Source organism: Sceloporus occidentalis, unplaced genomic scaffold, assembly GCF_023333645.1.
Source record: "Sceloporus occidentalis isolate IW3139 unplaced genomic scaffold, rSceOcc1.0.p SCAF_20, whole genome shotgun sequence".
In the NCBI taxonomy this organism is placed as follows: Eukaryota; Metazoa; Chordata; class Lepidosauria; order Squamata; family Phrynosomatidae; genus Sceloporus; species Sceloporus occidentalis.
The window spans coordinates 15,712,778-15,740,567 of record NW_028317000.1 but is presented as its reverse complement, the minus strand read 5'-3'; the positions used below and the strand labels follow the sequence as shown (position 1 = coordinate 15,740,567).

General features: G+C 50.9%; 1 protein-coding gene across 1 annotated transcript; it reads left to right on the top strand.

Moving 5' to 3' along the window:
• The first annotated feature begins 1,405 nt into the window (after positions 1-1,405).
• On the top strand, positions 1,406-27,790 carry LOC149302232 (lamin-A-like). The gene is made up of 12 exons (XM_089482932.1): positions 1,406-1,862; positions 18,289-18,445; positions 19,946-20,071; positions 20,307-20,477; positions 20,747-20,872; positions 21,733-21,953; positions 22,161-22,374; positions 22,497-22,604; positions 22,992-23,111; positions 23,333-23,428; positions 24,059-24,307; positions 24,938-27,790. Exons 1-12 carry the CDS (start codon positions 1,498-1,500, stop codon positions 24,962-24,964), a joined length of 1,980 nt encoding a protein of 659 aa, XP_089339058.1. The 5' UTR covers positions 1,406-1,497; the 3' UTR covers positions 24,965-27,790.

Sequence of the window (27,790 nt, the reverse complement as noted above, 5' to 3'; positions counted from 1 at the left end):
TGCCGCATCACACTGTTGGCTCAGCTAAAAGACACATTGGCGAATCATGTGGGTTTGAAACAAGATCAAACCCAGATGATGCCAGTTTTTGTGGGCATCGTGCCTGGGTTCCCCCCTTTCCACCAGCCTCCCTGTCCCCCCTTTGTGGCATCCGCAGTGCAACATGGCATGAGTTTGGGACCGGTTGCAGGAGCTGCCTTTAGCAAAGGGCCGGAGAAAGCGAGAGAGGAGCTTTTTTCTTCTTGCTCCTGAGGCTCAGTGACTCATTCTTGCCGGGGAGACATTAGATGGCTGTCTCATGAAAGGGCCGGCCACCGTGGTGCGTCTGTGTGGACTGTGTGTGTTTGTGTGCGCTCCCATGCATGCGCACATCTGTTCCCATGGCGACGGGGGTGACTCACTCCCGGTCGGCTGGGAAACCGGGTGGGGCTTTCCCTCCAGGTTTCTAGCCATGCTTGGGAGGGATGTTTGGTCTCCTTGGAAGCAGATGGCTCTGGCCTGGAGCAGACGGAAAAGAGAGGCATGGGGCGGAGGGTCCCACTTTCGGACACCGGCAGCAAGCCTTTCCTGCAAGCGGGGGAAATGCAATAAAACACCGGGGACAGTTCCAAGGCAGCCTCCTCTTCTCTTCCACAGACCGGTCCTCCTTTCCCAGGACCGGTCCTCCATTTCTGCCTTCTGTCCAGGAGGGGCTCCAAAGAGCAGGGCTTCAAAGCCCATTGAGGCAGCCTCCTCCTTGTCTTAGCTACTATTTGTTATGATTTATTTCTTTTAAATAAGAGACGACAGCTGCACTTCGGCCGCAAAAGGCATGCAGCTTGGCATTGCCTTCACTGCCATCTTCCTGTCCCACAAGGTCCTGGGATGTGTAGTTTTGGGAGACAGACATGGAGCCCTATTTTCCCAGAGGATGGAGCCATGAAGCGTTAAAAAGCTGGGCCAAACTTGCACCATTTCTATAGTACCCAGTTTGACAATGCTTTAACCGCCACAGCTCCATGCTGTGGAATCCTGGGAAGGGACATTTGTCCTTCTCTATCAGAGAGAGAGAGAGGGCTCTGTCTCCATTGCAAACTCCAAATCCCAGAATTCCACAGCCATAGGGAGGAACTCCAGCAATTAAAAAGTGGTGCCAAAATGGAGGCAGACTGAGAGAGAGGGAGAGGGAGAGAGACCTCCAAACTCCAAATCCCAGAATCCCTCGGGAGGGAAGAGCAGCCCAAAAGTGACGCTGTTGCAATGGAAGAGAAGTAGGAGCAGCTGCAAACGGAGCGCGCGGCGCCTCCTGCGCATGCGCTGGCTTTGACAGCAGGAGGAGGGAGGGGAGAGGGGGCGGGGTTAGGGTGGCCCGTGGCCCCGCCCCTTCCGCGAGGCTATTAGAGGCTCCATCTGCGAGTGACTCAGAGCTTCTGCTGCTGCAGCGGAGGAGAGCGAGCGAGCGAGCGCGAGCGAAGGCGGCTAGAGGAGAAGCGGAGCAGGCCGAGGACGAGGCCGAGGATGGAGACGCCTTCGGGGCAGCAGTCCGGGAAGCGGAGCACGCGGAGCGCCGGGGGCCCCTCGACGCCCCTGTCCCCGGCCCGCATCACCCGGCTGCAGGAGAAGGAGGACCTGCAGGAGCTGAACGACCGGCTGGCCGTCTACATCGACAAGGTCCGCTCGCTGGAGTCTGAGAACGCCGGCCTGCGTCTCCGCATCACCGAGTCCGAGGAGGAGGTCAGCCGCGAAGTCAGCGGCATCAAGGGCGCCTACGAGGCCGAGCTGGCCGACGCCCGCAAGACCCTGGACTCGGTGGCCAAGGAGCGGGCCAGGCTCCAGCTCGAGCTCTCCAAGGTCCGCGAGGAGTTCAAGGAGCTCAAGGCCAGGTAAGCCTCCTCCTTCTTCCCTGGCAGCCGCCCTGCTTGGCCTGCTGGGCCTTGCCTCTCTGGCCCGGGCGTGTCTCCGGCCCTTGCAAGGCCTGGGGCCCCCTGCGGGAGACTGGCAAAGGCCTGACTCGCTCCAGACAGAGGGAGGGCGCAGGGGCGGCCCAAAGGCCAAGGCCTCCTCCAGCTTTGGGGGCTCGGGGAGGGTGTCTCTTTCCTTTGGAGGGAAAAGAGCATCCTTCTGTGGCCTTTGGCATCCTGCGCCCCAGGAGCTGACCTTTGGGAGAGCTCTTCCCTAGGAGACTCCTTGCCAGGCTGCACTGCTCTCTCTCTGGGGCTGGGAAAGGGTTGGAGGAGAGGAGCGCATGTGTCTTGAGGCATTGCTTCCTTCGGGAAAGCAACCCATCCTCCTGGCCTCAGGTGGCCTCTTCCGCTCTCCGGACTTTGGGGGCAGGGCCTGGTTTGAGTCTCTCCTTGGCAGCCTCCCGGCCTCCCCAAGATTCCCGTCATGTCCAGATTGGCAGGAGGCTGGATTCGGTGAGCCTTGGACTTTGAATGTGCTTGAACTCCTAGCCATGGCTCAGCCAGTTTTGCTTCTGGACAGGGATGAGGGAGACCTTGCAGGACTCAAATACGCTAAGCCAGGAAAACCTGGGGCAACCAGGAGTAATGTCCGCCTTCATCCGCCAGCGCACCAGGTTTCCCCCACATATATCTCAAAAGGATATGTTTTGGGGGTTGCTTGAAAAGGAGCTTCCACGTTATGCTTAGACAGATGGTGTTTGTGGGCCAGAGTTGCCGTGTTGCAACTCAAGTGTGGCTAAAACCACAAGAGAGATCCCATCTAACACCAGCCTGACTTTTTACTCCTCATGCTCGCAGTGATAGTTCTGACCATTGCGTGTTTGTAGTCCTCATGAGCAAAGTTTCAGAAACCTCAGTGCAAATGTTGACGCGGAGGAAGCGGAGGTTGTGGCTTTGTGTGTGTGTAGCATTTGAATGCCACACTTTTGTGGGGAATCCTGGCAGAGTGTTGAAGCTGGAATTGGGAGCCATTTTGGGGGGAGATGGAGTCTGCAGCCGTGGGCCAAAGTTCCCCAATGGGATGATCCAGGTGGGGCTGATGCACAGCCCTGTGCTCCTGTTTTACTATGCTAAGTTATTACTCATTGCTGTATTCTTGCCGTTCATAAAGTGACATAGTAGAAGAACGCAGAAGGTTGGCAATGCCAGCTCCGCAGCCCTGAAGCCCAGGGCAGTCAGGGATATGATTCTTTGGAGGGGGAATATTTGAACTCTAGTGCCCAGTATCCTCAACCATTGTGTACTTTTGCAGGTGAATTTTGTCAGAACATCCGCTTGTTGACCAGTGCCATGTTTGTAATGCAAACAGTTGCAGGTGTGGTTTCTTTACCCTTCCCATCCATGGGACGCCTCTTGCCTTTCCTCCTTGTTGTAGCTGCTCCATCGCAACCTTCAGGTGGCACCTTGGCACTCACAGCTGCCAGGATACATGGCAAAACTCACCCAAAGTTTTGAACTCAATCCCTCAATACAGATCAAGTCCCACGAATCTGGAATCCTGAAATACCCCAAAACCCAAACCTTTTTTCATGGGAGGCTGAAATAGTGACACTTCTGCTGTCCATTTTGGATAAGGGGGACTCAAACGGTATAGTCTTTTCAGGCATTTATAGCACCATGGTCTTTTAATTCACTTTTAAATATATAGTTTCACTGAAGCTTTTGTGTAAATTTAAAATCTCTCCAAAATAAACATAAAGATGGAATATAACTGAATTAAGAGAAAACCAATCCGTCCGTCTTCTGAGACCCAGACAGGATGGAGAAAGAGAGGTGTGAGTCAGCCAAGGGAACCGACAACAGCAATTTAGGGATTTCCTGCGCATGAATAGAGACTTGCAACGAGCGCATGCAGGTGAGGAGGAAGGCGCCACCAGGATCCTTGGCAGGAGCAAGCCCCGGGTGTCACATTTTGTTCATTTTGTGACTCTCTGTGATGCTCAGAGTCAGGAGGAAGCCTCTTGTGCTACTCAGCAACCTTGCTTCCCCTTTACATGCCTGACGCCTCCCTCCCCTTAGAGCTCTTGAGATGCCCACTTCACTTGCTCACAAGACTCCTTGCACTTTCCCCCTCCTTCCTCCGCTGCTGACCTTTCCTTGCAGGACTCCTTGAGGGTTGCCTCCTCACTCTGCCAGGGACAAGGGTGCTCCCTTGGCTAGTTATTTGCGGTGGCCAGGGTTGCCCTGCCGAGGAGGAGACTTTGAAGAAGGGAACTTCCCAGGCGTAGTCCGCACTCAGGGCGTGTCGCTCACAGTCACAACTCTGCCCGAGTTAATCTCCTAGCCTAGGCTGGGTGGAAACAGCCGTGGGTATCTTGGCTTGCCAGGCGTGCTTCGTGGTCTGGCCGGGTGGCTATCTTGCCAGGGCACTTGGCCGCCTTGTCATCGGCACGCAGCCTTTGCGCTGCAACAAATGCCACAGGGAGCAAGGGGTTAAGGCTGGGCGGAAGCAGGACAGAGGCATTCTTCTCAACCACACAGTCTTGGCTGCCCCCAAAAAAGGCTGGGGAAAGGTGTGGCTGTGTACCTGGTTGGCAATTGATCTCTCTATTGGTTTTATGTGTTTCACACCTTTCCCCTGATCTATGGGGCCTGAGACAGCTTGCAATATAAGTTAGCAAAGGATACAGTTAAAAGCAAGGCTACGGGGTGGGAAGAGCAAAGATCATAAGTGGGTTGAGGAACGTGTTTCTTGAGCCTCCGGACTCTCAGGGCCTGCATGCTGCGGAACTGATCCAGTTTGGCATCACTTTAACAGTCGTGGCTATCTCACAGAACTACAGATCCCAGAATCCCACACTCTTGAGCCGTGGCAGTTCAAACGGTGTCAAACTGCTTTAGTGATGCAGAGCAGATGCAGCCTGTGAGGAACCATCATAATTTTCACACTCTGTGCAAAATTTGCAGGGAATTTTTTCTGTGCAGATGTTTTCTACACAGAAAATGCTCTTTTTAGAGCATCCTGTCCTTGGCGCAAAAATGCCACGTGCCAATTTTACACAGAGTACGTCAGTAGTCTTTGGCAGTACTTTTTGAAAGTGTCAAAATGGGAAAGTGTGACATGGCTGAGAGGATGGAGCGATAGAGAAGATTTGGACATGATCTTTCCCTTTCCTCCTTTCCTTTCTTCCTTCCCTCATTTCCTTCATTCCCTCCTTTCCTTCACTTTCTTCCATCCTGCTTTCCATTCTTTGCCTCCCTCCCTTCTTCCTTTCCTTTTTACTTTCCTCCTTCCTCCTTTTCCTTCCTTCTTTCCTTGAGTGTTGCATTGCAACCATAGCCATGTGCATGCGTCACATGTGGAAACCCCAAAGGAGGCAGGCAAGGCCCTGAAGGGACTGGCGCACCAAGGTCCTTCTGGTGGAAATGGCCGCCATGCTTTTGGGCCTTGGGCTCACGTGGCGCCTCCGGCTGTGGGCCACTCCTGCCTTGCTGGGGGCGGATGAGGACGTTGTGCTGGAAGGCCCAGATTGGCTGTTGGCATGGGGACCAGATGTTGGTGTTTGTGGATTTGGGAGGGGTTGGCACGCCTTGTGCCAGGGACTCAGTCCCAGCCAACGCCCTTCGCCATCACTCTTTTGTTTCCAGGGCTGGGATTTATGGGGATGTGGCTCCTGGGAAGCCACAGTTTGGCTTTAAAATGGAGGAGTGTCCCAGGTGAACCCGATGGTCTTGGAGAGGGATGGACCCTCCTTAGCCATTGTTGTTGGTGTTGTGTGCCTTCATTTCAGACTGGCAGGACCCTAAGTTGAGCCTATCACTGGGTTTTCTGGGCAAGATTTGTTCAGAGGGGCTTTTGCCACTGCCTGCCTCTGAGGCTGAGAGAGTGACTCATTGCCCAAGGCCACCAAGTGGGTTTGCATGGCTGAGCAAAGGGGAAGCGAGCCCCAGTTTCTTGGAGTCCAGGCTGGCTTCCTACACTGGAGAATGGAGCTGGACATCCCTTTAACCACCTTGGCTCAGGGCTATGGAATTCTGGGGTTTATGGATACCTGGCCTCTTCTGATGCTTCTGGACCAAGTCGAAGCAAGGAAGCCACCTCCAGAAGTTGGCAATAAAGAAATGGGGGAAGTAGGGCGAGCCGAAGGGCAAAACCCGCCCTGCTCTGCCCCTTTCCTGGCTGTTCTGGGAGGAACCGTGTTCCCCTTCTAATTGGATCCTTCTGCCATTTTCCTCCCCGATCCCAAGCCCTGTTTGGAACAAGGAGTTCCTTGCTGCGGTTTTGCCGGCTGCACGTCCTCCCAGCAAAGGCTTGTCTTGGAAGCCGGGGGGGGGTGGGATATGTTTGGGGGGACTTGACTGCCCCTTTCTCTAGTCCAGGATTTTGTCTTGGGAAAGAGATGCAGGATTTCCAGCAACCCTTATTGGCAGCCAATGCCTTTCTTGCAGCAACACGTCCCAGGAATCTGTTACAGGCAACACAGTGGCTCTTTGCAGCAGTCAAGGTGGATCAAAGCAGATCCTGGGTCTGCAAACTCTGGTCCTCTTGTAGTGGCCCATTGCGGTGCCATTTTTTAGTTACGCTTTGACTGACGGTGTTGAAGTTTTGTTTCCTCTCTCTCACCAAAATTAGAAAGTGTCAGCATTGCAACAAGTAACAAAAGAAGGGGTAACTTTCCAAACACGGTTAATGAACTTCCCAAGCTTTCTGCAACCGCCTCCCCTCCAATACCTTTTGTGAAATGAGGGTTTACTGTGTCTCCCTTGTGCTGAGATGTTTGAAAACATGATTATATTTTGGCAAAAGTTGCTAGACCTCAATGTCATTCTGTTGCATGTAAAAGGAGACACATGTGTGCTAAATGCTTAGAAGGTATGAAGGAACTGTGGGAGATGTAATCCTTTGAAAAAGGAACTTTTACAAGCTCTATCCTCTTCCCAGCACCTAATACTCTTGGATCCAGCAATGGATATTAGGTTTGCTATTTAGACTGTCCTTGCCGACGGAGGCTGCATTTGTAGCCTATCATGGATAGCGAGTTGTTCCTGATTTGGAGAAGCATAATCTGGGGCTAGAGGAGGCTGGAGAAGAGAGAGTAGGTCTTTGTCCATGTACTTTCTTCCTTTTTGCTGCTCAGTTGAACGTGATCCTATTCTTTTTCCATTAGTGGAGATTTGTATGGCCTTTTTCCTACATAAACATCCTCTTTTTGGCACGTGGAGCAAGCAGGCTTCCCTCCTACCGGAACGGATTCTGTTCCTTGCGGGGTTTGGAGGAGCCAATCTGAAGCGACCGGGGCCTTTCCGACGGTTGCGCTGGGCCTTGATTTTCGTTTCTTACTTTTAAAAAGTTGGCACGGCCTTCAGAGCGGGTTGTGTTTCTGTGCAGATGCAGCCCCACTGGCATGTTCTTGCCTCTTTGTCTGGTCTTGCGGGATGAAGCAGCAATAACAACTGCCATCATCATCATCATCATCATCTTTTCTTGCAACGAAAAGCAGGGATCCACTTGCCAAGGCATTGATAGAGAAAGGAGGACAGTTTCAGAAACCTGGTTTTTAAGGACAGGAATACTACCAGCTTTCTGACTCTCAAAGGCATTCAGACATGGGGGCTATTTGTGTCTCTTTGCCCACTGCTGTTGCAAGGAGCCCTACCTCCAGCATTCAGATACAGGTTGAGTCTTCCTTCTCTGGAATTCAGAAGTGTTCCAAGACCATTGGTGTGAGTGGCTGAGATAGTGTCACCTTTGCTTTCTGATGGTTCGGTGTACACAACCCTGCATGCAGGGAATTAGGAAAAATCTTATGCATGAAATTACCTTCAGGCTCTGTGTGTGTAAGGTGTATACAAAACCCAAGTGAGTTTTGTGTTCAGGGGATCTCATGCTGACCTCTTGCTCTGTTGCCTTTGCTAACTGGGCTGCAGGTCACACTGCCTTTGCTTGGAAAAACCTGCCAAGGGCGATTATGGCCTCCTCTCAGTTCCCTCTCTTTGGCCTCACTGACTTTCAGGGTGTTGAGGGTCATCTTAGCCTGCATTTGGAGGCAGGAGGGACATCCCAGCAAAGCCCTCTTCCTGACATGCTGGCTTTCCATGAGCAGGGAATTCCCTTTATTAAACGATTGTAGGAGAAACGGAACTAGGCAATCTCCATTGAATTGCAACATGGAGCACAGGGCCCAGAATGTAACCAAAGTTAACACTTCAGAAGTTAAAGAAGAAAGGGAGGAAGCACTGATGCACTAAGTTACATTTTCTTTTGAAGGGCATTTTGAGATGCAGGCCTTTCCTAACTTTTACTCCCTTCTCTTATCGGTCCTTTTGTGTGTTTTAAGTCATGCAAAGAAATGGAAAAGTACCAGGCGACACAACAGGCTGTGTTTGAAAACCTGGCCCTGAAGAATGCAAGTGAGTTACTTTTCAAGAGTTGTAATTCCAGGCGTCGGGAGGGAAGTTGATTCCTGGGAGCAGCTGCTGCAGCAGCCGGAGCATCCATTCCTCCCCCGTTTGCCTTTGTTTGCAAGTGGGCACAAGGCTTTTGAAAAGTGTGCTGCAATGTCCTTCCAGGATAATGTGGGAGGAGAGGGTGGGGTGTTTGTGTGTGTGTGTGTCTAATTTGTGAAACCCAGGCCAAGCGAGGGAGGGAGGGAGGGAGGCCATGTTTCCATAGAGGGCATCTTTCATCTGAGAGCCACCCACCGGATGTGAGTCAGCCCTAAATGATGCAGATGCAACCATAGTGGGAAGATGGGAATGCCAGGCCTTGGCTCACTTTGGGGCAGGGAAAGGAGAAGCCCTCTTGCCAACCTGGGACTTAGAGTTTGGAAGACATCTCTGCACCTTTCCTTTCCCATCTTTGCAAAATGCTGCTATCTGGGGGATACAACAAACCTGTTTTTCAGATGGGGAAAACTAAGGCACAGAAACCTGTCCCATTGAGTAGGCCTGGGTGCACCTGAGAGTTTTGTTTCTTTAGTGTGCCAGAAGCAGCAAGTGTTTGCAGGCAGCTGTATGCACACATACACACTTACTCCTTAGCTGTTGGGCGTCTGCTGCAAGTGTCTTTGTAGGTTTGAGGCAAGAAGCCCTTTTGCTTTCCTGTGCTTCCTCTGGCGGGGCATGGAGTCGGAGGGCTGGAAAGGTGACCTGGCAGAGTGAAGCCAGAGAGAGAGAGGGAGGGTTGCCTTGTTGTGTCTGAAACGTCTCCCAGCGTCTTCCATGCTTCATATTAGTTTAATGCCACCGAGGAGAGGGAAAGGGCAAGCCAACATGGAAATGGGAAAGAGGTTCTATCCAGTGCAACAACCAGCTCTGTACACACAGTCCTTCAGTTTCTGCACGCCTCCTTTCTATTCAAGCTCTGGCACAACACTCCCAAACAAGTCAAACTGGCACCTGGGCAGAGAGAGGAGGATGGCGGCTGATGCGGGGGCTTGTTCTTGTGAAACGTTGGCAACTCCCGGCGCTCCTGGGCTGGCCCACACAGGTGTTGCCCCAGGTGCGTCAGGAGGGAGTTCCCACTTGCAGCCAGAGAACTGGAAACAGCTGCAAGGGGTCCCAAGGGGTCAGCTAGTCTAACCCCTGGGCAAAGCAGGGGCTGCACAGCCAAAGGAGCCTCTGCTGAGAAATCCCCAAAGCAAAGAGGCCACTGCCTTGGGAGGAGGGAGCCTCTTGACTCCAGCAGCTCCTTCCTAACATTTGCTGGAATCTTCTCCCTGGAGTGGGTTTCCACAGCCCCTTCCAAAGTTACACACACACACACACACACACAAGGGAGAACTAAAACTGGGCCTTGCCTGCAATACACCAAGACCTTGATCCATCAAAGTATAGCACCTGGCAGAATCTGTTTTGCACCCTGCTCTGCTTCCAAGATCAGATGGGATCTGGTGCCTTTGGGGTATTTAGGCCCGCTCTAAATAGGGTTTCTTTAGGCCAGGAGTCCTCAAAGGTGGTTTTGCCGGTTGCTCCCTCTGTTTCCAGCACCTGCCATTTATTGGTGGTCTCCCATCCCAGGGTTAACCCTATTTAGCATTCAAAGCCAGATGGGATATGGTACCCTGAGCGTATTTAGACCCTCTCCACTTCTCATTACTGGGAGCAAGCTTAAAATTGCTTAGGAATGAAAAAGAAAATACTCCAGCAAGAAGGGCTAACCTGCCTGAACAGATGTGCTTCTGATGCCCTTCTTTGCAATGGAAAAGCAACTGCATGTTTGAATGTTGGTAGCAGGAGCCTTTGCTGCAATGCAAACTGGCAAAGAGATAAACGGTCCATAAATTAGCAATGCCCTTCATGGTTCAATTGCTTTCTTATGAGGGTGAGAGGTGTGGGCAGAAGGAAGAGGAACCAAGCGGGTGGACGGGAGCCAGTTTTATGCCACGGCGGGCATTATTAAGTTGCTTTGCAAAAGGAGGAAAACCAAGGCAGGGACAAGAAGGCGGCATGGGAAGTCCGTCCAAGTTGGCACTGGCCTGTCTCCTCCAACTCAAAGCGCATGGCAGGATTTTGTGCCAGGCTTTGTTGACAGTCTCCTGCAGAAAGTCAGCCCTGGGTTCTTGCAACGTGGCAAAGTGCCCGCCACGCCTTGGTTCCCATTCCCCTCTGAGCGAAAGGATGCCATGCCTGGGAGCTGTGCCAGTGACAGATTGGGCAAAAGAGATCACCCACAGGGCTGGCATGGAGGAGGGAAGGGGCCAGAGGTGACAAGGTGACCTTTGCCGGTTGTGAGGAGGAGGAGGACCCAGTTGCCCCAAATGGTGGCAACAGTCTCAGAGGTGCTTTCCTGAACAGTGTTCAATTCCTTGCATGCAGAGGGGCGAGGGTCCTCTTTAATGCTCATTCTTCCAAGGGGTCAGCCATGATATGCATGCTGCACAGGGCACTGCCCTGTGGCACCTTGGAGCCCAACTGGGTTATTTTGGGGTGAGCTCATGTTGCCATGAATCAGTTCAAGGTGCCACGCGACTCTTTGTTTTGTATCTTTCCCTCTACAAGATGGACATTAAGTGGCACCTTAATGCACAGCATTTGAGCATGTGCAGAGTGGTTTCCAAAGGTCACCTTCCTTTCTTGGAGAGAGTGCCTTGGCAACAAAGATAGGAGCGAGGGAGTTGTGCCATTTCTGTGGCTCGCTTGGCCTCCGGTCTGGCTTTGCTTTTGGACTGTTATAATTGTGCCTATGAATTTTATTTTTGCAATCTTGTCTCCAAAGACATTGATCTTTTAGTATCTGAGGAAGCAGACTCCAGTCTAGGAAAGCGTTGAGTGAGTCTCCAAGGGGCTACAAGATCCCTTTGTTTGCAATGACTGCCTTCATTTGGTTTTCAAAATGTGTCCTGCATTGCCTTGGGGTCCCTTCCAATTTCTTGATCTGCCACCCAATCAATCAATAAAAAGACAACCCATCTGCATTGATCAAACTGTGTTCAAACTCCCCAAGTGGTGCACTCATCTCCCCCGGCTTCATATCCTCAGCTGCTCTTGTTCCATGATAGACTGCATCTGGAAACGGAGGCTGGATTTAGCTCTCATTGCCAGTGGCTGCCTCTGAAACTATTATCCTTCATGCATCTAATCCTCCCTTAAAATATCTCTCTCCCTTCTTGGGCCTCTGGCTGTGAATCAGTTCTGGACAAGCAGGGAGTAGTGCTGCCTATTTCTGGCCTGCTTCTGGGGCTCTTTGGGCCACGGACGTCCTGTTCCACGGTGCCACATTTATGGGTCCGGCTGCAGCCAAGCGCTCCCTCAAAAAGGACCCCTCCGTGGGGCAGCTGCCAGCCTTGGCCTCGTCTGTTGGGCCCCTTTCTTCTCTCTTTCTTTCTCTCTCTCTCTCTCTGTTCGCAAAACACGCCCAGCTCTGCCTGCGCAGCTGCTGCCCTGCAGAAAACAAACCCCAGCCCTCCTCTCCCTGGCAGTGTGCAAATACTTGGCTGCTTTTTATCTGGGAGCCAAAATAATAAAACGCTGGCTTTTGTTGTGCCTGCGGGGCCGGCTGAACCCTTCCAGAATCGGTGTGGGGTTTCAGTTGCAATGGCAAAGCCTCGCCCAGAATGGCAGAGAAGCGCTTTTGCACCCATGGAAAGGCTTCCTCGGGAGAAGGCGGCTAAGATGGAGGCCGTGAGGCTTGGTCCTTCAAGGCCTGCGGGAGCTTTTCAAGGCCTCGGGCTGGGACGCTTGGCATGGTTGGCTCCGTGCCATGCCAAGCCTTAAACCTTGGCTCGCCTTCCTGCCAAGCATGGCCCCTTTCCTCTTCTTCTCCCGGGTAGAGTAGACCCTGTTGAATCAATAGGGTTTGCACAAAGGTCAAGTTGTCATCAAGTGTTAGGATGACCATTGGATTTGAACAAGTGAGACCCTCTGGATTAGGATTGCCACACCTCAGGGGCTGAGTCTCTAGTTTTCCAGGGGCACCCCTAGAAATTTGGAAGATGAATGTGAGATTTGGACAATTTGAAAGGCGGCAGAGGAGGGTGTGCGTGGGCACCCTCCAGCCCTCCCCTGCCGGCCGCGCCCTCCCTGCGCGGTTGGCACATGATCCTCCCTCCTGATCCTCATTTTCTCCTTGGGAAGCCTCACGCTGGCTGAGAACAAAGGAGGCCCTTCATGGCAACCCTGGGAGCCGTCCCAAGTGGTCTCCCCCACCCATGCCCCCGGAAATGGGGACAGTGGAGTGTCCCAGGGAAGCCTCTGCCCCACATCAGTCAGGGAGGGAGTCCCTTGGCCTGCTCTGCAAGGTTAGCGGCTGAGGGAGCTTCTCTTCAGGTTCCTGCAGGAGCAAAGGAAGCCCAGCTTAGCTCTGAGGGGGTTTGCACAGGGGTTTCTTAGGCAAGGAATCCTCAGAGGTGGTTTTGCCAGTTCCTTCCTCTGGAATAGAGCCTACAGTATTTGTTGGTGGTCTCTCATCCCAGTACTAACCAGGGCTGACCTTGCTTAGCTTGTAAGATCAGGAGGGATCTGGTGCATTTGGGGTGTGGAGACTGCATTTGGAGAGAAGGGATATCTGGGTGGCTTGCGGTCGCCAGAGTTGTGGTGAGTCTCATTTGCATCCACCTGGTTGCAGTGGTTTTTGCCACATCCTTTTGCTCCGGGTTGTTGGCCCTGTGGCCTCTGGGAGATTTCCGAACCGGAAGGAAAGGTGATCTCCTCTGGGCTCCCAAAGATGGAGAGGAAAGCCCAAGCGAGCCAGGTTGCCTTGCTTTTTGCAGTAAAACCCGTGGCCATGCTTTATTGCATTGTTTACAGCAAAGACTTTCCTGCAACCCAACACATCAAGTCTTTCTCCAGCCTTCCTTCACCACCCTTCCATGTCAATACTGCTAAAAATCCCCCAGCTAGACAGAAGATGAGGAGGAAAAGGGGAGCTGAGCAGGCATAAATATCCTTTGCCAAAGGGAGCTTCACTGTCAGAGGCTTTGTTAACTGAGACGCCGGTAGTTTCATATGAAGGCAGACAAAGTTTGGCAGCTGAGAGCAGCCTTTTTCTCGGAGGCCCAGATTCCAGCCGGTGGCTGTTGCCTTTTGCAGAGGAGTCTCCAGCCGGTTCCTTCAGCAGAAAGGAATTTACAGGGCTCTCTCCTCTAAAGCAGTTGTGCACCACGGCGCATGTGTGTGTTTTTCTTGCTAGCAACGGCTGTTCCCCTCCTTTGCACACTCATCCAAAAACGTAGCAGGAATGCGCACACTTGTGTCTCCTTTGCACAGGCGGCGTGCATCCTCAGATCTCACTGTCCTGCTGATACTGGCCTGTCTTTCCCAGAAACACCCTCGAAAACTACTCCTGGCATTTCTTTCCTCTTACTCACCTCCTCCGTCTTCCTCCTAAAAGGCACCGCTATAAATTTTCCCTGGTTAATGTGCAGCCCCTCTGACTCATTCCTCCCCAAAGTGTCATTGAACCGGTGCCAGATTCAAGTCCCGTTTCCCCTCTCGAACCCAGCCCCCTTCGCGATGGTGGCTGTTGCTAGGCCTCTGTTGGCCAAAACAGAGCAAAACTGCCCCCCCCCAAAAAAAATATCCATTTGAGCAAAGTGGCTGAGATGACTCAGACACGGAGGGAGGCGGCAGCGGCAAGGAAGATCAAGCCACAACGTCCCTGGCAAGGCTGGCCGTCTTGTTCGGCTTCTGTAATGCTTAATGCTGTGTTTTCCCTCCATGATAAACTGAGTTGAAGTTGAATGAAAGACCTCCAAGATCCCCTGCTCAGGTCTTGCAAACTCACAGCATCATTCATGGCCTCCGTGGTGGAGTCCTCTTTTCCGACTGCCATCCTCCACCTTTTCCCATCTTTTCTAATCAGTCATTTTGTGAATGCAAGGCCTCCAAGATCCTGGGTTATCCCCAGCCCTGCTCACGACTTGCCATGGCTTCCTAGATGGAGCCTACCCACCTGCAGTGGGGTCTTCCTCTTTTCCTCCTGCCTTCTGTCTTCCCAAACATGATCACCTTTTCTAGTGCCTTCTCAGGATATGTCCAAAGTACAACAGCCTCAGTTTAGCCAGGCTTCTAGGAAGAGAAGGATCCATTGATTCATCTCTTTGGCCGTCCACAGTGTCCTCAGCACTACATCTCAAAGGCATTTGTTCCCTTCCTATCCACCCGCATAGAAACTGAAGTGCAGCCATACAGAGAGTGATTTGTGGATTATCCCTGTGGATGTTTTTGTGATAATACCAAAGCGACCTATGGATCATCTTTGGCTGTATGTGTCTGCATAAGACAGAGACTGAGAGTGGTTGGCAGTTATATTTTACATCTCTCCCAGTTTACATATCTCACTTCCAAGTCATTATCTATATATATTGGTTGCAGGGACAAAACAGTCTCAACGTGGAAAGAGTGTTGCACCAGATGCTAACTATAGTATCTGACATGCAAAGGTTATGTTGCTGCTGACATGTTCAAAGCCTGCAGCCTTCCAGATTCAGGCTTTGAGGCCCAGACCAAGCAAAACTTTACCAGCTCTTGGTCAGATGCCCCTTTGCACCAGAGCCTGTCAATAACAGCAAAAGCTATAATGGTGGCAATGCTGTTGTTTTCCCCCTGCGAGCATCCTGCCAGGAACCCTCCAGGAAAGGCTGAACCCATCCATTTGGCCTGCAATCCCACGATGATGGCACTATGCCCAGCCTCTTCCAAAATGGCACGTCCCTGGCAGGTTGGCTGCGATCTTCAAAGCGAGTGGATGAGTCAGGGGAGCCAGGTGACGCCCGTCCCACCCAAAAACAATGGCTCTTCTCGGGCCAGTTCCTCTTCCTGCGTTTTGGATGGCTGCTTCCCACCCCAAATAAGACTTTCACGATGCCACTAGGGATCTCAAAAGCACACAAGCCAAGGACACCTTGGCCAGCGATTCCTGCCGGCCAAATCAGTTTTGGAGCAGGATAGTTTTTGTGGCTGTTGTGTGTCTCCCAGTTGTTTCCAACTCGCAGCGACATTAAGGCACACCCATCATGGGATTTTCTTGGTAAATTTCAGAGGCAGTCTGGCTTTGCCTTCCTCTGAGGCTGAGAGACTGTGACTTGCCCAAAGTCAACCGCTGGGTTCCATGACTCAGAGTGGATTCGAACCCTGGTCTCCAGAGTCATAGTCCCAACGCTCAAACCACTATGCATACGCATAATAGCTCGCCTTTTTCTCCCCCAGTTCAGGACTGAAGGCAGATAAGGAAAGCATACCTTGAAAATTCATGCAAAAGTTAAAAAGTGATAGTGAAAAGATAAAGGAAGCCAGTTAAAAACTAGAAGTGGTTTTTAGAAAACCCAATGCATCAAAAATAAATTTGGCAGATTGCTTGGGAGGGACACCCAAAGAATCCTGTGCTGCAAGACAAGAGCTTTTGTCATTGCAAATGTCTGGGTTTTGTCTGCTGATAGCAGGTGCCTCCCTTCTGACCTTCTGCTCTGTTTTGACTTCCTTCCTTCCTTTCTTTCTTTCTTTCTTTCTTTCTGCCTTTTAAAGCCAAGCCTTGAATGTTGGCTGGGAGCATTCCTTTTAACCGACCGTTCTTGTCCTCTTTGCCCTCTTCACCGACTTGCAGGTAAACGCCTTTTTCTTGGGAAGAAGGGGAAAAGTCAGCCTTCGGTGCAGAATATTCTGCCTTTCTCTTTTTGAGTCCAACTTCACTCACTCTTGCCAGGAATTCATTACCGTAAATGTTGCTTGTAACAACTCTGAGTTTCCTACACAGACAGCAAGGGCTTGCTAGGAAATCTGTGGAGCATCCTTCCAAACAAAGGTTACAGTTGTGGAAGCCAAGGCTAACGGACTGAAAGGGTCCCTGAAGATCAGAAGTCACTCCGTTTCCTTTCATTCGCCTATTAATGGAATTCTTCACTAGTATCGTTCTTAATGGAAGCAGGCAGTCATTCATTAGAGCACTTTTTTCATCCTGTTGCAAGAAAGTCTTTGAAAATTGCACAGTTCCCAAAATATTCCATACAAAATTATTATACAGCTTTTGGAATAGAAAACATCACTAAAAGAGTATTTCTGTGTATAAAATGCAGCTTTCCTGTGCAAAAATTCTGTGTGCAAAAAACAAACCTCCAAGCATTTTCCTCCAAGAAACACTTTTCTGCGCATAAAATGCTGTTTTCTTTCCCAAAAATGTGTGCATGAATTTTTGCACAAAATGTGTCCAGGATTCTTGTCAGGGTATTTTTTTATTATTATTTTGCAGTCTTTGTGGCCCTTGAAGGACTCCTGGAGCCAAAAATGGACCCCCAGAATAACCGAGTCTTAGAACCATAGAGTTGGGAAGGGACCCTCTCTTAGTCCATAAAGCACCCTCAAAAGATGTCCATCCAGTTTCTATTCAAAGGCCTCCAAAGGAAGTGAGCCAGCCGCCTTTGGAGAGAGTTCGTTCTGCTCTTCCCTGTATCCACTGTAATTGCTAACCCTTGTAATAAAACATATCAGACTTGTTTCCCTGGAGTTCATTTCCGGGATGGAAGTAAAAATGCAAGAACAAGTGTGGGCCTCTTTCAGAGGGTGCATCTAGACTGTAGAAACCATGCACTCTGACACCACTTTAAAGGCTGTAGCTCCAGCCTGTGGCATCCTGGGTTTGCTAGTTTTACAAGCTCTCTCTGCAAAATGGTGCCTCCCCAAACTTGCAGATCCCAGAATTTCTGTAGGATGCTGCCATGGCAATTCAAGTGGTGCCAAAGTGCATTATTTCTGCAGTGCAGATGCGCCATATGTCTCCTTCTAGCAGCTGGTGGCCTTCTCCCCAAATGGCCGAGGCGAGCACCTCCCTCTCTCCCTCCCCCTTCCACGGCAGTTGTGTAGTTTTGCCGTTGTCCAGACAGCTTTTATGCCGTTGTGATGAGTGCCGCCCTTGTTAGTTGCATTCCAGCCGCACAAGCCGGTTCTGTCTGCCAGAGCCTCGCACTCGCCGTCATCTGCTTTGCGGGCTGCTTTACGTCAGAGCAGCTGCCTTTGGGTTTCCTAGCCGCATTTGTCTTGGTAGGGAAGCAAGGAGGAGGGAGGGAGGAATGTGGCCAAGCAATGGAAACTTGGATCCAAACTAATAAACTCTTGGGTTTTCTCTTTTCTCTGGCCGTATTTGGAGCGCCGCGTCACATCCCTCCTCAGAGTAAAAAGCGGACTAAAAATAATCTTCCTTGAGGCCCTGTTTCCCTTGAGTTTTGGAAAAGGAGTTGGCGCTCTCTTGGTTTGACTGTTAAAAACGTTTCCATTCCTCTTTGTGACCCTGAGAGGATGGAATCCAAACCCTGGGAATATTTCACTTGTGCCACTAAGACCATCAGAGGAATCAGACGGTTATTATCTCTGATATTATTGGACTACATGTCCTAGAAGGCCCCAGAAAGCGCAGGCAGTGGAGAGGAATGTTGGGTCTTGCAATCCTTTTACCCTGTTCCTTTGGTTTCACCCCTGGTCCTCCTTTTTAGGGCTGATGAGAGGTGCAATCCAACATCCAAAGGACTGTAGGACTCCCATCCTTGCTTCAGCGGATGGATTTAATTCTGCTTTAAATTGTTGACCTGGACCGGATCTTGTCTGATTTTGGAAGCTATGCTGGGTCGGTTGTGGTTGTTCCTTGCATGGGAGACCCCTGGGTTGGGCTAGGAAGTGATCTTGGCAAACAACTTGGAGAGGCACAGATACCCAAGAGGGGCATCTCCAGGTGGCCATGGTTAGGATAGACCACCCCAAACCCTGATGGGAACCAGGGCAAGTAGAGTAGATGAACCAATGGCCAGATTCAGGACAAGGGCAACCTCCTGAAGTGTTGATGCCCTTCTTCTTGGCCATTATTTGCCTTCTGTCCTTGTGAACAGATTTGAGTCCTCTTTGCAGGAGAAAAGTGGAGTGTCCATCGGATGCATGACTGGGTGATTAGTGGCTGTGTTTTAACCCTCTGTTGCCTTTTCAGAAATGCCAAAAAGGAAGGGGACCTGCTGGCCGCTCAGGCCCGCCTGAAGGACCTGGAGGCCTTGCTGAACTCCAAGGAAGCCGCCCTCAGCACCGCTCTGGGAGAGAAGCGCAACCTGGAGAACGAAGTCCGGGAGCTGCGGGCCCAGCTGGCCAAGGTGGGCAACCAAGGGCCTCCCTTCTGCTTTCATTTTCAGGAATGGGTGGGGGTACCCTATTTCTTCTTTTCTCTTAGTGGGATCTATGCTGCTCTTACACTCTCCAACATTGCCCTTGTGCATTAAAGACAGGTCAGGCAGGAGGACTTCATGATGTTGGAGTTGTCCATCTCACCAGGTCCCCAATGTACAAACTCTCTTTCTTTACATCTCTTAGTTCCAACCTTGTTCTCCCTCCCCCTAAATTTGTTCCAGTCACATTTCAGTAGCAACAAAGATATTGAATCTGCACGAAGCAATAACTTTTGGGGGGCCAACTCCAAAGCATGAAATACACGATGCAAGCTTTGCATCATGGCTTATTCATCAGGCAAAGATGGTAAAATTCATACAGGAGGTAAATGATGTTAGAGTCACAGACCTACATTCTGTCTTAGCAAAGGAACGGGTTAGTAATGGTTTGACTGTTGGACTACGATTCAGGAGCTCAGAGTTTGATTCCCTGCTCAGGGATGGAAACCAAATGGGTGATCTTGGGTAGGTCACACCCTCTCGGCCCCATAAAATCCCGTGATAGAGATTGCCATAAGTCAGAATGACTTGAAGGCACACAACAACCATAAATCAGGAAATCAATTTCTTTAAAATAGGGGGAATGCAAAACCAGACCAAGAGAGGGCAGCAAAGCCCTTCCTTTGGTCTGGTTAGACCAGGGGTAGGCAACCTGCGGCCCGTGGGCCGGATGCGGCCCGGCGAGGCCTTGGGACCGGCCCCAGCCCAGTCCTGCCGCCGATTGCCGCCGAGGCCTTTGGGGGGCAATTGTCTATAGAAGCCTCAGAAACATGTATTTATATTAACATTTTTTAAAAAAATCAGCAAATTTTTTCACGTGTCCTCCATTTTTTTTTTTAAAAGTGTCTTCCATTTGAAAATTTTGTCCTACATTTGTCCTGGTTTATTTATATATTTAATTTTTTTTAATTATTTAATTATTTATTTTTTGGCTTCGGCCCCCCAGTTGTCTGAGGGACAGCAACCCGGCCCCCGGCTCAAAAAGGTTGCCTACCCCTGGGTTAGACTGTTCTCCTCTACACTAACTTCAGAGTTTGAAGGCAGATTCCCTACCAAGTGAGGAGCGGAAGGGACTGCTTTGGCGGCTGTGCCGAATTCTCAGCAAGTGGAGAATGGTGCATTCCCATAGTATACTTTCATATGCATTGTGGAGAAAAGGCTGCCAGACGAGCATGTATTTGTCTTGCTGCCCCCCAGCAGCTGAAGTGGTATAATGCCAGGATGGTACATGACGCCTAAACATTAAAATAATTTCCAAGTCTTGGAGCCCAACAAACTCCAGCGCAGTCTCGGGCAGAGGTTGAGTAGCTTCTTTTTCTGGGCCGGGTGGTGCAGCCGGAGGACCAATCGATCGCCTTTCTTGCTTCCATCCCCGTGACAAGCATTTCTCCTTTTCTCTTCCCCACCTTCCTTTATCTCCATCTCCAGTTGGAAGCTGCGTTGGCCGAGGTCAAGAAGCAGCTTCAGGATGAAATGCTTCGGCGCGTGGATGCCGAAAACCGTCTCCAGACCCTGAGAGAGGAGCTCGATTTCCAGAAGAACATCTATAGCGAGGTGGGTCCACTTTTGCGGCATCTTCCCACACCTTTGGTTTCCTCCTTTGCCATCTCTTTGGGATCACTTGACATTTGGAAAATAAACTTTTGCAGACTAGGGGTTGCTCCTGGCTTGACCACCAACGCAGCTTATTTGTAGCAGAGACGCTGGTCAGTTTTTGGTGCCAAACTCTTGGGGGGACGCCCAGAACGGCAGCCGACTGGACGGTTCTCCCTTCCCCATCTCCCCACAGGAGCTTCGCGAGACCAAACGCCGCCATGAGACCCGCCTGGTGGAGATCGACAACGGACGCCAACAGGAGTTTGAGAACAAGCTGGCTGATGCTTTGCAGGACTTGAGGGGCCAACACGAAGCCCAGGTCAGGCTCTACAAAGAGGAGCTGGAGAAGACCTACAGCGCCAAGGTATGCACCCATGCCCTGCTCCCGAAATGCCCACATAACCCTTTCTTCCATCTTCCTCCTTCCCATTCCATAGAGAATTCCTTACCACCTAGAAATGCCTCTCCTTGGCTTCCTCTGAGGAACCTGATTGCAAATTAAAGCCAATACTCTTTTCTAGTGAGGCCTCTCTTTCCATGATATGTCCAAACCCAGGAGGTGGTTTTCCTCCTCTTGTGCCCATCCCAGATAATGCTCTTGCATCTCCTCACTGGTTGTGGGTCTCTTTCCAGCTGGAGAATGCAAAGCAGTCGGCCGAAAGGAACAGCAGCATGGCAGGGGCCGCCCACGAAGAGCTGCAGCAGACGCGCATCCGCATTGACAGCCTCTCTGCCCAACTGAGTCAGCTGCAGAAGCAGGTGAGGGGTTTGGGGTGGTCACCATCAAGGAAAGCATCAATGCACACATAGAAGATGAGAGGATGCTTGGCTTAGGAGCAGCCCAGATGAAAAGGACCTTGGGGTTATGTTTGGTTTGTAAGTTTAACACGGAGGAGCAGGGTGACGCTGCAGCCAAGAAGTCAAATGCTATTTGCAGCATAGTTTTGAAGTTGGGAGAAGCTGATCAGTCATCATCTGGGGTCCTGTGTTCAGTTCTTGGTGCCTCATTGTAGAAAGGATATAGACAAACTGGGGCAGGTTCAAAGAAGAACAAGAAGGATGATAAGAAAACATGGAGTACAAAAGTTATGGGGAAAGGTTGAAGGTGCTGGGATTGCTTGGCTTGGCGAAGACTGAGGGCTGGCATGATCATGCTCTTTGGATACCTCCAGGGCTGTTCTCTGCTGCCCCAAAGGACAGACCAGGTCTAATGGTCTGAAGTTACAGGAGGGTAGATTTCGGTAGAACATTAAAAGGAACTTGTTAATGATAACAGCGGTTGGCCAATGGACCCAGGTCTCCTTCTCTGGAGGTCTTTAAAAAGAGGCTGGACAGCTCTCTGCTGGGGATGCTTTAGATGGAGAACCTCTGTTGAGCAGAGAGTTGGACTTTATGGCCTCTGGGGGCTTCTAGGAAGCAGGTGTTGGGGTAAATCCCTTTCCCCTCAGTATTCCCTGTCCAAGAAAATTAAAGCAAATGATCTCTCAGGCTGTTTTGCAGTACACTTAAAGCGCTTAGAAGGGGATGAAGAACATGATTCTGTTCCCTGTTGCACTGCCCCGTCTTCCATCTTTGCTCCGGTGGTTTCACCCATGCTTCCTTCCGTCTCCTTATCCCAGATGGCGGCCAAGGAGGCCAAGCTGCGCGACCTGGAGGATGCCTTGGCGCGGGAGCGCGAGACCAGCCGCCGGATCCTGTCCGACAAAGAGCGGGAAATGGCGGAGATGCGGGCGCGGATGCAGCAGCAGCTGGACGAGTACCAGGAGCTGCTGGACATCAAGCTGGCCCTGGATATGGAGATCAATGCCTACCGCAAGCTCCTGGAAGGCGAGGAGGAGAGGTAGGTTCCTGGGGAAGATGCTGCATAGTTGAGGGTCTGAGGGTCTCATCCACCGAGAATCCCCTCTTTGAGCAGCTTGGGGGTGAAAGGAAGAAAAGTTGGGGTGCTAGGTTCCAAGCCCGGTGTATCCCATTGTATACCCAGGGCTGTCAGGGTTCGGTCCTCATCTCTTCCCTCCTTCTGCCATTTCCTCCTTCTCCTCTTTAGGCTGCGCCTCTCTCCGAGCCCCTCCTCCCAAAAGAGTGGCACTCGAACCCGGGTCTCGCACTCCTCCATGCAAGGCTCAGCCAAGAAGCGGAAGCTGGGAGACGGCGAGAGCCGCACCAACTTCTCCCACCATGCCCGGACCAGCGGCCGCGTGGCCGTGGAGGAGGTGGACCTGGAAGGGAAGTTCGTCCGTCTGAGGAACAAGTCCACCGAGGTGGGTGGCTCCTTTCCATCATCCCCTGAATCCCAAATCCTGGCGGTCCCATCTTGCTGGGGTCTGTTTTGGGGGGCACACTTTGTGACTCTCCCCCGTCCATTTCTTGGCTCCTTTTCCAGGACCAGTCGCTTGGAAGCTGGCAGATCAAGCGCCAAAATGGAGAAGAGACCCCCATCGTGTATCGGTTCCCCCCCAAGTTCACCCTGAAGGCTGGGCAGATGGTGACGGTGAGTCTCTGCGGGTCTCCTCTGGAGGGTAGCTATTTGAGAACCAGGGAATTCCTCCCCAAACCGAATATTTCCCCTAAAGTCCTCCCCGCCCCCAAACCTGGAAAAATGGATTATGGATTGTTTTTTGGAATGGTGAGTAAAATGGAAACATGACATCAATTCAGTCCAAACAGTCCATCAGCCTTTATGGCAAAGGGGTCCTATATTTCCAGACATTATTTCTAAAAACTCTGTGGCCAAGACCAGGTACAATATCTCTCTCCTTTGCAGTTCCTTGACGTTGTTTCCTTTTCCTTGGTGGTCTTTATGGGAACGAGAGCTTGATGCCTGCTTGGCACCAGAATAATTTTCCTTCCATTATTAATACTCTGACAATCTCTTCAGATCTGGGCATCCGGTGCCGGTGTCACCCATAACCCTCCCTCCGACATGGTGTGGAAGAACCAGGCCTCCTGGGGCTGCGGAGACAGCTTGCGCACCGCCCTCCTCACTTCCTCCGGAGAGGTAAGTTGCTTTGGGTCAGGCAATGGCACCTTTAAACCCGTCCTTAGGGAAGCCGGAAGAGCCCTTGTTCAAAGCCCAGGTAAACAGTGTGCCAGTGAGACACAATTCTAGCAATGGTTGCTCCTGCCAGTTGGCATCAGTGTGTTAGCCTTGCCTTTTGCAGCCTATGCAAATTTCTGCACCTGTGTGACCTCACTTCCTCCCTTGGTTTCTCTCTACAGGAAGTGGCCATGAGGAAGCTGGTGCGCACCGTGGTTATCAATGATGATGATGAAGATGAAGATGATGAAGATGGCCTCCACCACCGTCACCACCATGTGAGTCTTTTTGGAGGGTGCCCTTGGCCCATCTTGGGGTGATTTTGCCATCTTTCCAGAACCTTCCATGGGGTGCCATCTTCCACCACTTGTGGTCTTGATAACAGCAGCTCTTCCACACTCTATTCCTCTACCCCCCAAAAACAGCTGCTGTTTTTATAAATGTACATTAAGCGCAAAGACGCATTTGACCGGATGCTAGTTTGGTCTGTTTCTTGGGAAAGAATAGGTTAGGACAGTGGACTGGGCATCTCTTGGGAGTGCTGCAGGTCTGTATTCCTGCCAGGCAGGGGCTTGGACTGGGTGCCCCTTGGTCTCCCTTCTAACTCTAGTACAGAAGTGGGAATCCCGGGGCCCTCCAAATGTTGGACTTTGAGTCCCAGCATCCCCGACCCTCACAGCTAGGGGTAAGGAATGTTTGGAGTCTGGGGCCATCCAAAGGGCTCTGTTGTTGCGCTGCGGATCTAATACGGAAATAAGAAGCAAAGGAGCCCTGTTAGAAAAAGAACGAGAGTATGAATGTTGGCCAGGATGCCCAAAGTGCAAGGGGGCTGTAATGGGGCGTCCAGCCCAGGGTCTCTTTGGCACCCTCTGACTCATTCAGCTCCTGTGCTCTTCCTCCTCCTTTAGAGCCACTGCAGCGGATCTGGAGACCCAGGCGAGTATAACCTGCGTTCGCGCACTGTCTTGTGTGGCACTTGCGGCCAGCCGGCGGATAAGTCGGGCGGAGGCACCAACGCCGCCACCAGCACCATGTCTTCAGGGTCCTCCTCCTCCAGCCTCACCATCACGCGCAGCTACCGCACCGGAGGCTCCAGCATCGGGGAGGGTCTGCTGCCCAGGTCCTACATCCTGGGCAATGCCAGCCCACGCCAGCAGGTCAGTGCTGGGGAGTATTAACCTGGAGCCCTCTGCACCTGGCATCCCCCCTTGCCATCTCAGTGGCCTGGCAGTGGGTCACACAGTTTGCATGCTGGCTGGATTGGAAATAGTTTTCCTTTGCTGGGAAAGTTGGTGGTGGTTTCAGTTAAGATGTGGCCTCTTTTGGCAAAGTTCACAAGGGGAAGCGGTGAGTCTTTGGGGTCTTTCTCTGGTGCCACAGCAAACTACAGTTCCCAGGACTCCCTAGCACTGAGCCATGGCAGTCACAGTCCTGTCAAAGCAGATTATTTCTGCACAGTCTGGGAATCACTTTTCTAGAGACTGCAAGTCTAGGGCAGAAGCGTGTTGGAGACCCTCGCTCTCTAAAGCCCCCTTGCTCTAATAGCAAATGGGTGGAAAGCGGGTCAAAGCGAAGGCTTGATCGGGAAGCATTTTCCAAGATTACCCTTAAAAGCCAAGTCCTGGTGAAAAGGGGAGCCAGGGGTTGCAAAGCAGGTCAGGAGAGGAAGAGAGGAAGGGAGAGGACTGTGTTTTGCCAGAGTTATTTACTTTGCTGCAGAGTTTCTGATCAGAATTTCTTTTCTTTTCCTCCTTTCTTTCCTTCCTTCCTTCCTTTCTCTCTTGCAGGGTCCTCAAAACTGCAGCATCATGTAACTCCTGCCGCCCCTCAAGCTGCTCACCGTCTGCGAGATGAAGCTACATGTTCCTTAATGTTTTCAGGAGGAAGAGAAGAAGGAGAAAAGAAGATTTTTAAAGTTATTTTCTACACCAGGAATTTATACTTTAGTATAGATAGATATATACATATATAGATATATACAAAATGCTAAAGATGTGTGTCAGGAGTTTTTTTTAAGGGGGAAAAAGCCACACTTTTTTCAATAACAAAGAAGAAAATAGCCTTTTTTAAAAAGATCCATGCCAAAGAGATTGAGTTAATGCCAAAAAAAGAAACCAACCCCAATGTTATAATTCAGTGTCTCTTTTGATATGTGTGTATGTGTGTATATATATGTTTTTCCTTGAATACCAAATCTGTTGGCTTGTCAAAGGAAAAACGTCCTTCAGGGTTTAAGGCCCTCGAGGTGGATATTTTCACCGCTGGGCCAGTTCTGGGGGTTATTTTTGCACTTATAAACCACATCTCTCTTGTGGGATGAGATGAATCAGGAATTGCACCCCATTGATATCCACTTTGGTTAACAGCAGCCTCAACCCACTTTGACACTCTCCCCAAAAGTGGAACAGTCTGACTCCTGTGCAAACCGAGCTTTGCTTTGCAAACATAGACAGGAGACTCACATTTCAAGTTTGCTCGATGGGAAGAGATGGACAGAATTAACCCCGTCCAGATTGCCTGGTTATTTTGATTCATCCCGATAAAGCACTTTTAAAATCCAGGTGAAAGATCCAAAATCTTTGCAAACTGGCTGCGATGGTAAGATGCCATCCATCCTCATCAACAAGTTCCAGCTCTCTAAATTCAAATTCAATGCAGTTCCACAGATTTGCAAAGTGCAATGCAGTGACAGATGTCTATCTGCACGAATGAATGAATATAATGAATAAATAGACATTCGAGGGCTAAACGCTAGTCTTACTTCCAGCTCAGGCCGAGGAACGGTGCTTACTAACTTGGTTGAGTTGGATCTAAAATTGGGTTTAGCCCTGTGTTTCCATCCAGCCTCAAAAGAGGCTCAGACTCTTAATCCAGATTAAGAGCATTCTACATAGGATGTGTTTACACCCTTAAAAGGGGGAAAAAGAGAGAGATCTGGATTGTCTTTCCTAACCTACATGAAAAATTCAAAACTTGTATGTTTTTTTGACGGCCGCTCTTCACCATTTTCAGGGTGGCGATTGACGCCCGCTTTCGGCTTCAAGGAACAATTGGCATCAACAAATAGGGGAAACCCACCGTGGTTTGGAAACAAGACTTTAAATGATTTTCCCTCTCGGTAAAGAGAGGGGAAAAGTGGCCTGGGCCAAAGCCACTGACCGCTGAGACGCTTGCTTCTCTTGACCTGCCTTGCTTGAGTTGCAGCTGCTGTTAACCTGCGCTATGCTGTAATAGCCAATATCCATGCTGTCGGGCCGACATTTACGTACTGTATATTGTTCTTCAGTGGCACTTTTTGAGGGCAACCGAGACGGTCAGGAGCGCACCAAAACGTGCCTTTGGGACCGGTGAGGTGGCACTAAGCCCTGGGAAGCCAGAGCGGCAAGGGAAGGATGGAGCGTAGCTTGGATAAGGTTGCTCTTTTGACTTGGGGTGACCATTAACTGCCCCAATCCTCTCCTCCTGTTGCAGCCCACAGATAGGAGCGGTCTGAATAGAAAAGGCTAACTTTCCCAAGCTCTGAGAGAGAGAGAGGAAGACAGGAAGGAAAGGTCAGTTTTGCATCGTGAGACCTTGGTGTTTTTGCTTTAAAGGGGAAGAGAAAGGGAGCCAAAAGAGGTGAGGAGTCCCTGTGCCTTCCAGGGTTTAAGCCTGGCTGCAATGTCCTCCGGTGGGCTGTTGGGTTTCTTAACCAAAGCTATGCCAAGTAGGCTTGGGCTTAGGCTGGGTTTTGGGTCGGTGTTTGAGTCCCCCTGTGTGTCATTTCCCAGCCATGGATGGTGGCTTGGACCTGTGGACATGGGAGCCCTATGTTTGTTTTTGGCTTCCTTTCCCCTTCCGTACCAACAGCCAAATAGCTACCAACCAATGCCTTCCTCCATTTGATGGAGATCAGTCATAATTATTTCTTTTGCTTGAACATTTTGAACAACGGTTTCAAATGGCTTGGGCAGACGCAGCCCTCTGGAGCAGACCGGATTGCAGTTCCCAGTATTCCTCTCCCCTTCAGCCGTGCCGAGGCTGATGGGGCTTGCAATCCAGCAGCACCCAGCCCACCGCTGGTTATTCAGAGGCTCCCTTTGGTTTCTCCTGGGTTGTGCGTGATTTTTAAGAGAGATTTCCCCAGCTTCCCTCCACCTTCCCCAGCCCAAAACGGATGCTCCGGTGTGCAGTTCCTTTGTTTTTCAGGTTAAGGTTCTGGGAGAGAGATTAGTTTGAGATTTAGGCCTGGATGGGACTGTAGGAAAATAGACTTTGAAAAGGTAGGGGCATTTTGGGCTTCCCAGGCCAAAGACGGTCATCCGGTTGCTCCGACCAGATGCCCAAAAAAACTTGTTAAGATTGGTGAGGAGGTAACTGCCGCACGGCGCCGTATGGTCCCTCTAGGAATAAAAACCCACCCGCTTGATGCCTTAAATGAGAGCCCTTCCGGAGTTTCTCCGCGGATCGGCCGAATGCCTGACTTTGTCCCGGAGACGCCACTGCTTTTTTCTGATCTTTCTTTCCCTTGGTTTGTACCATTGATTTCCGCCGCCGCCGTCGTCTCGGTCTGCGGGGATTTTGCTTTGCTGAGCGCGCGGCAAATACTGCAGCAGCATCTCTGTATTTTCTTAAAACCAATACACATAACAAGAAGTCTA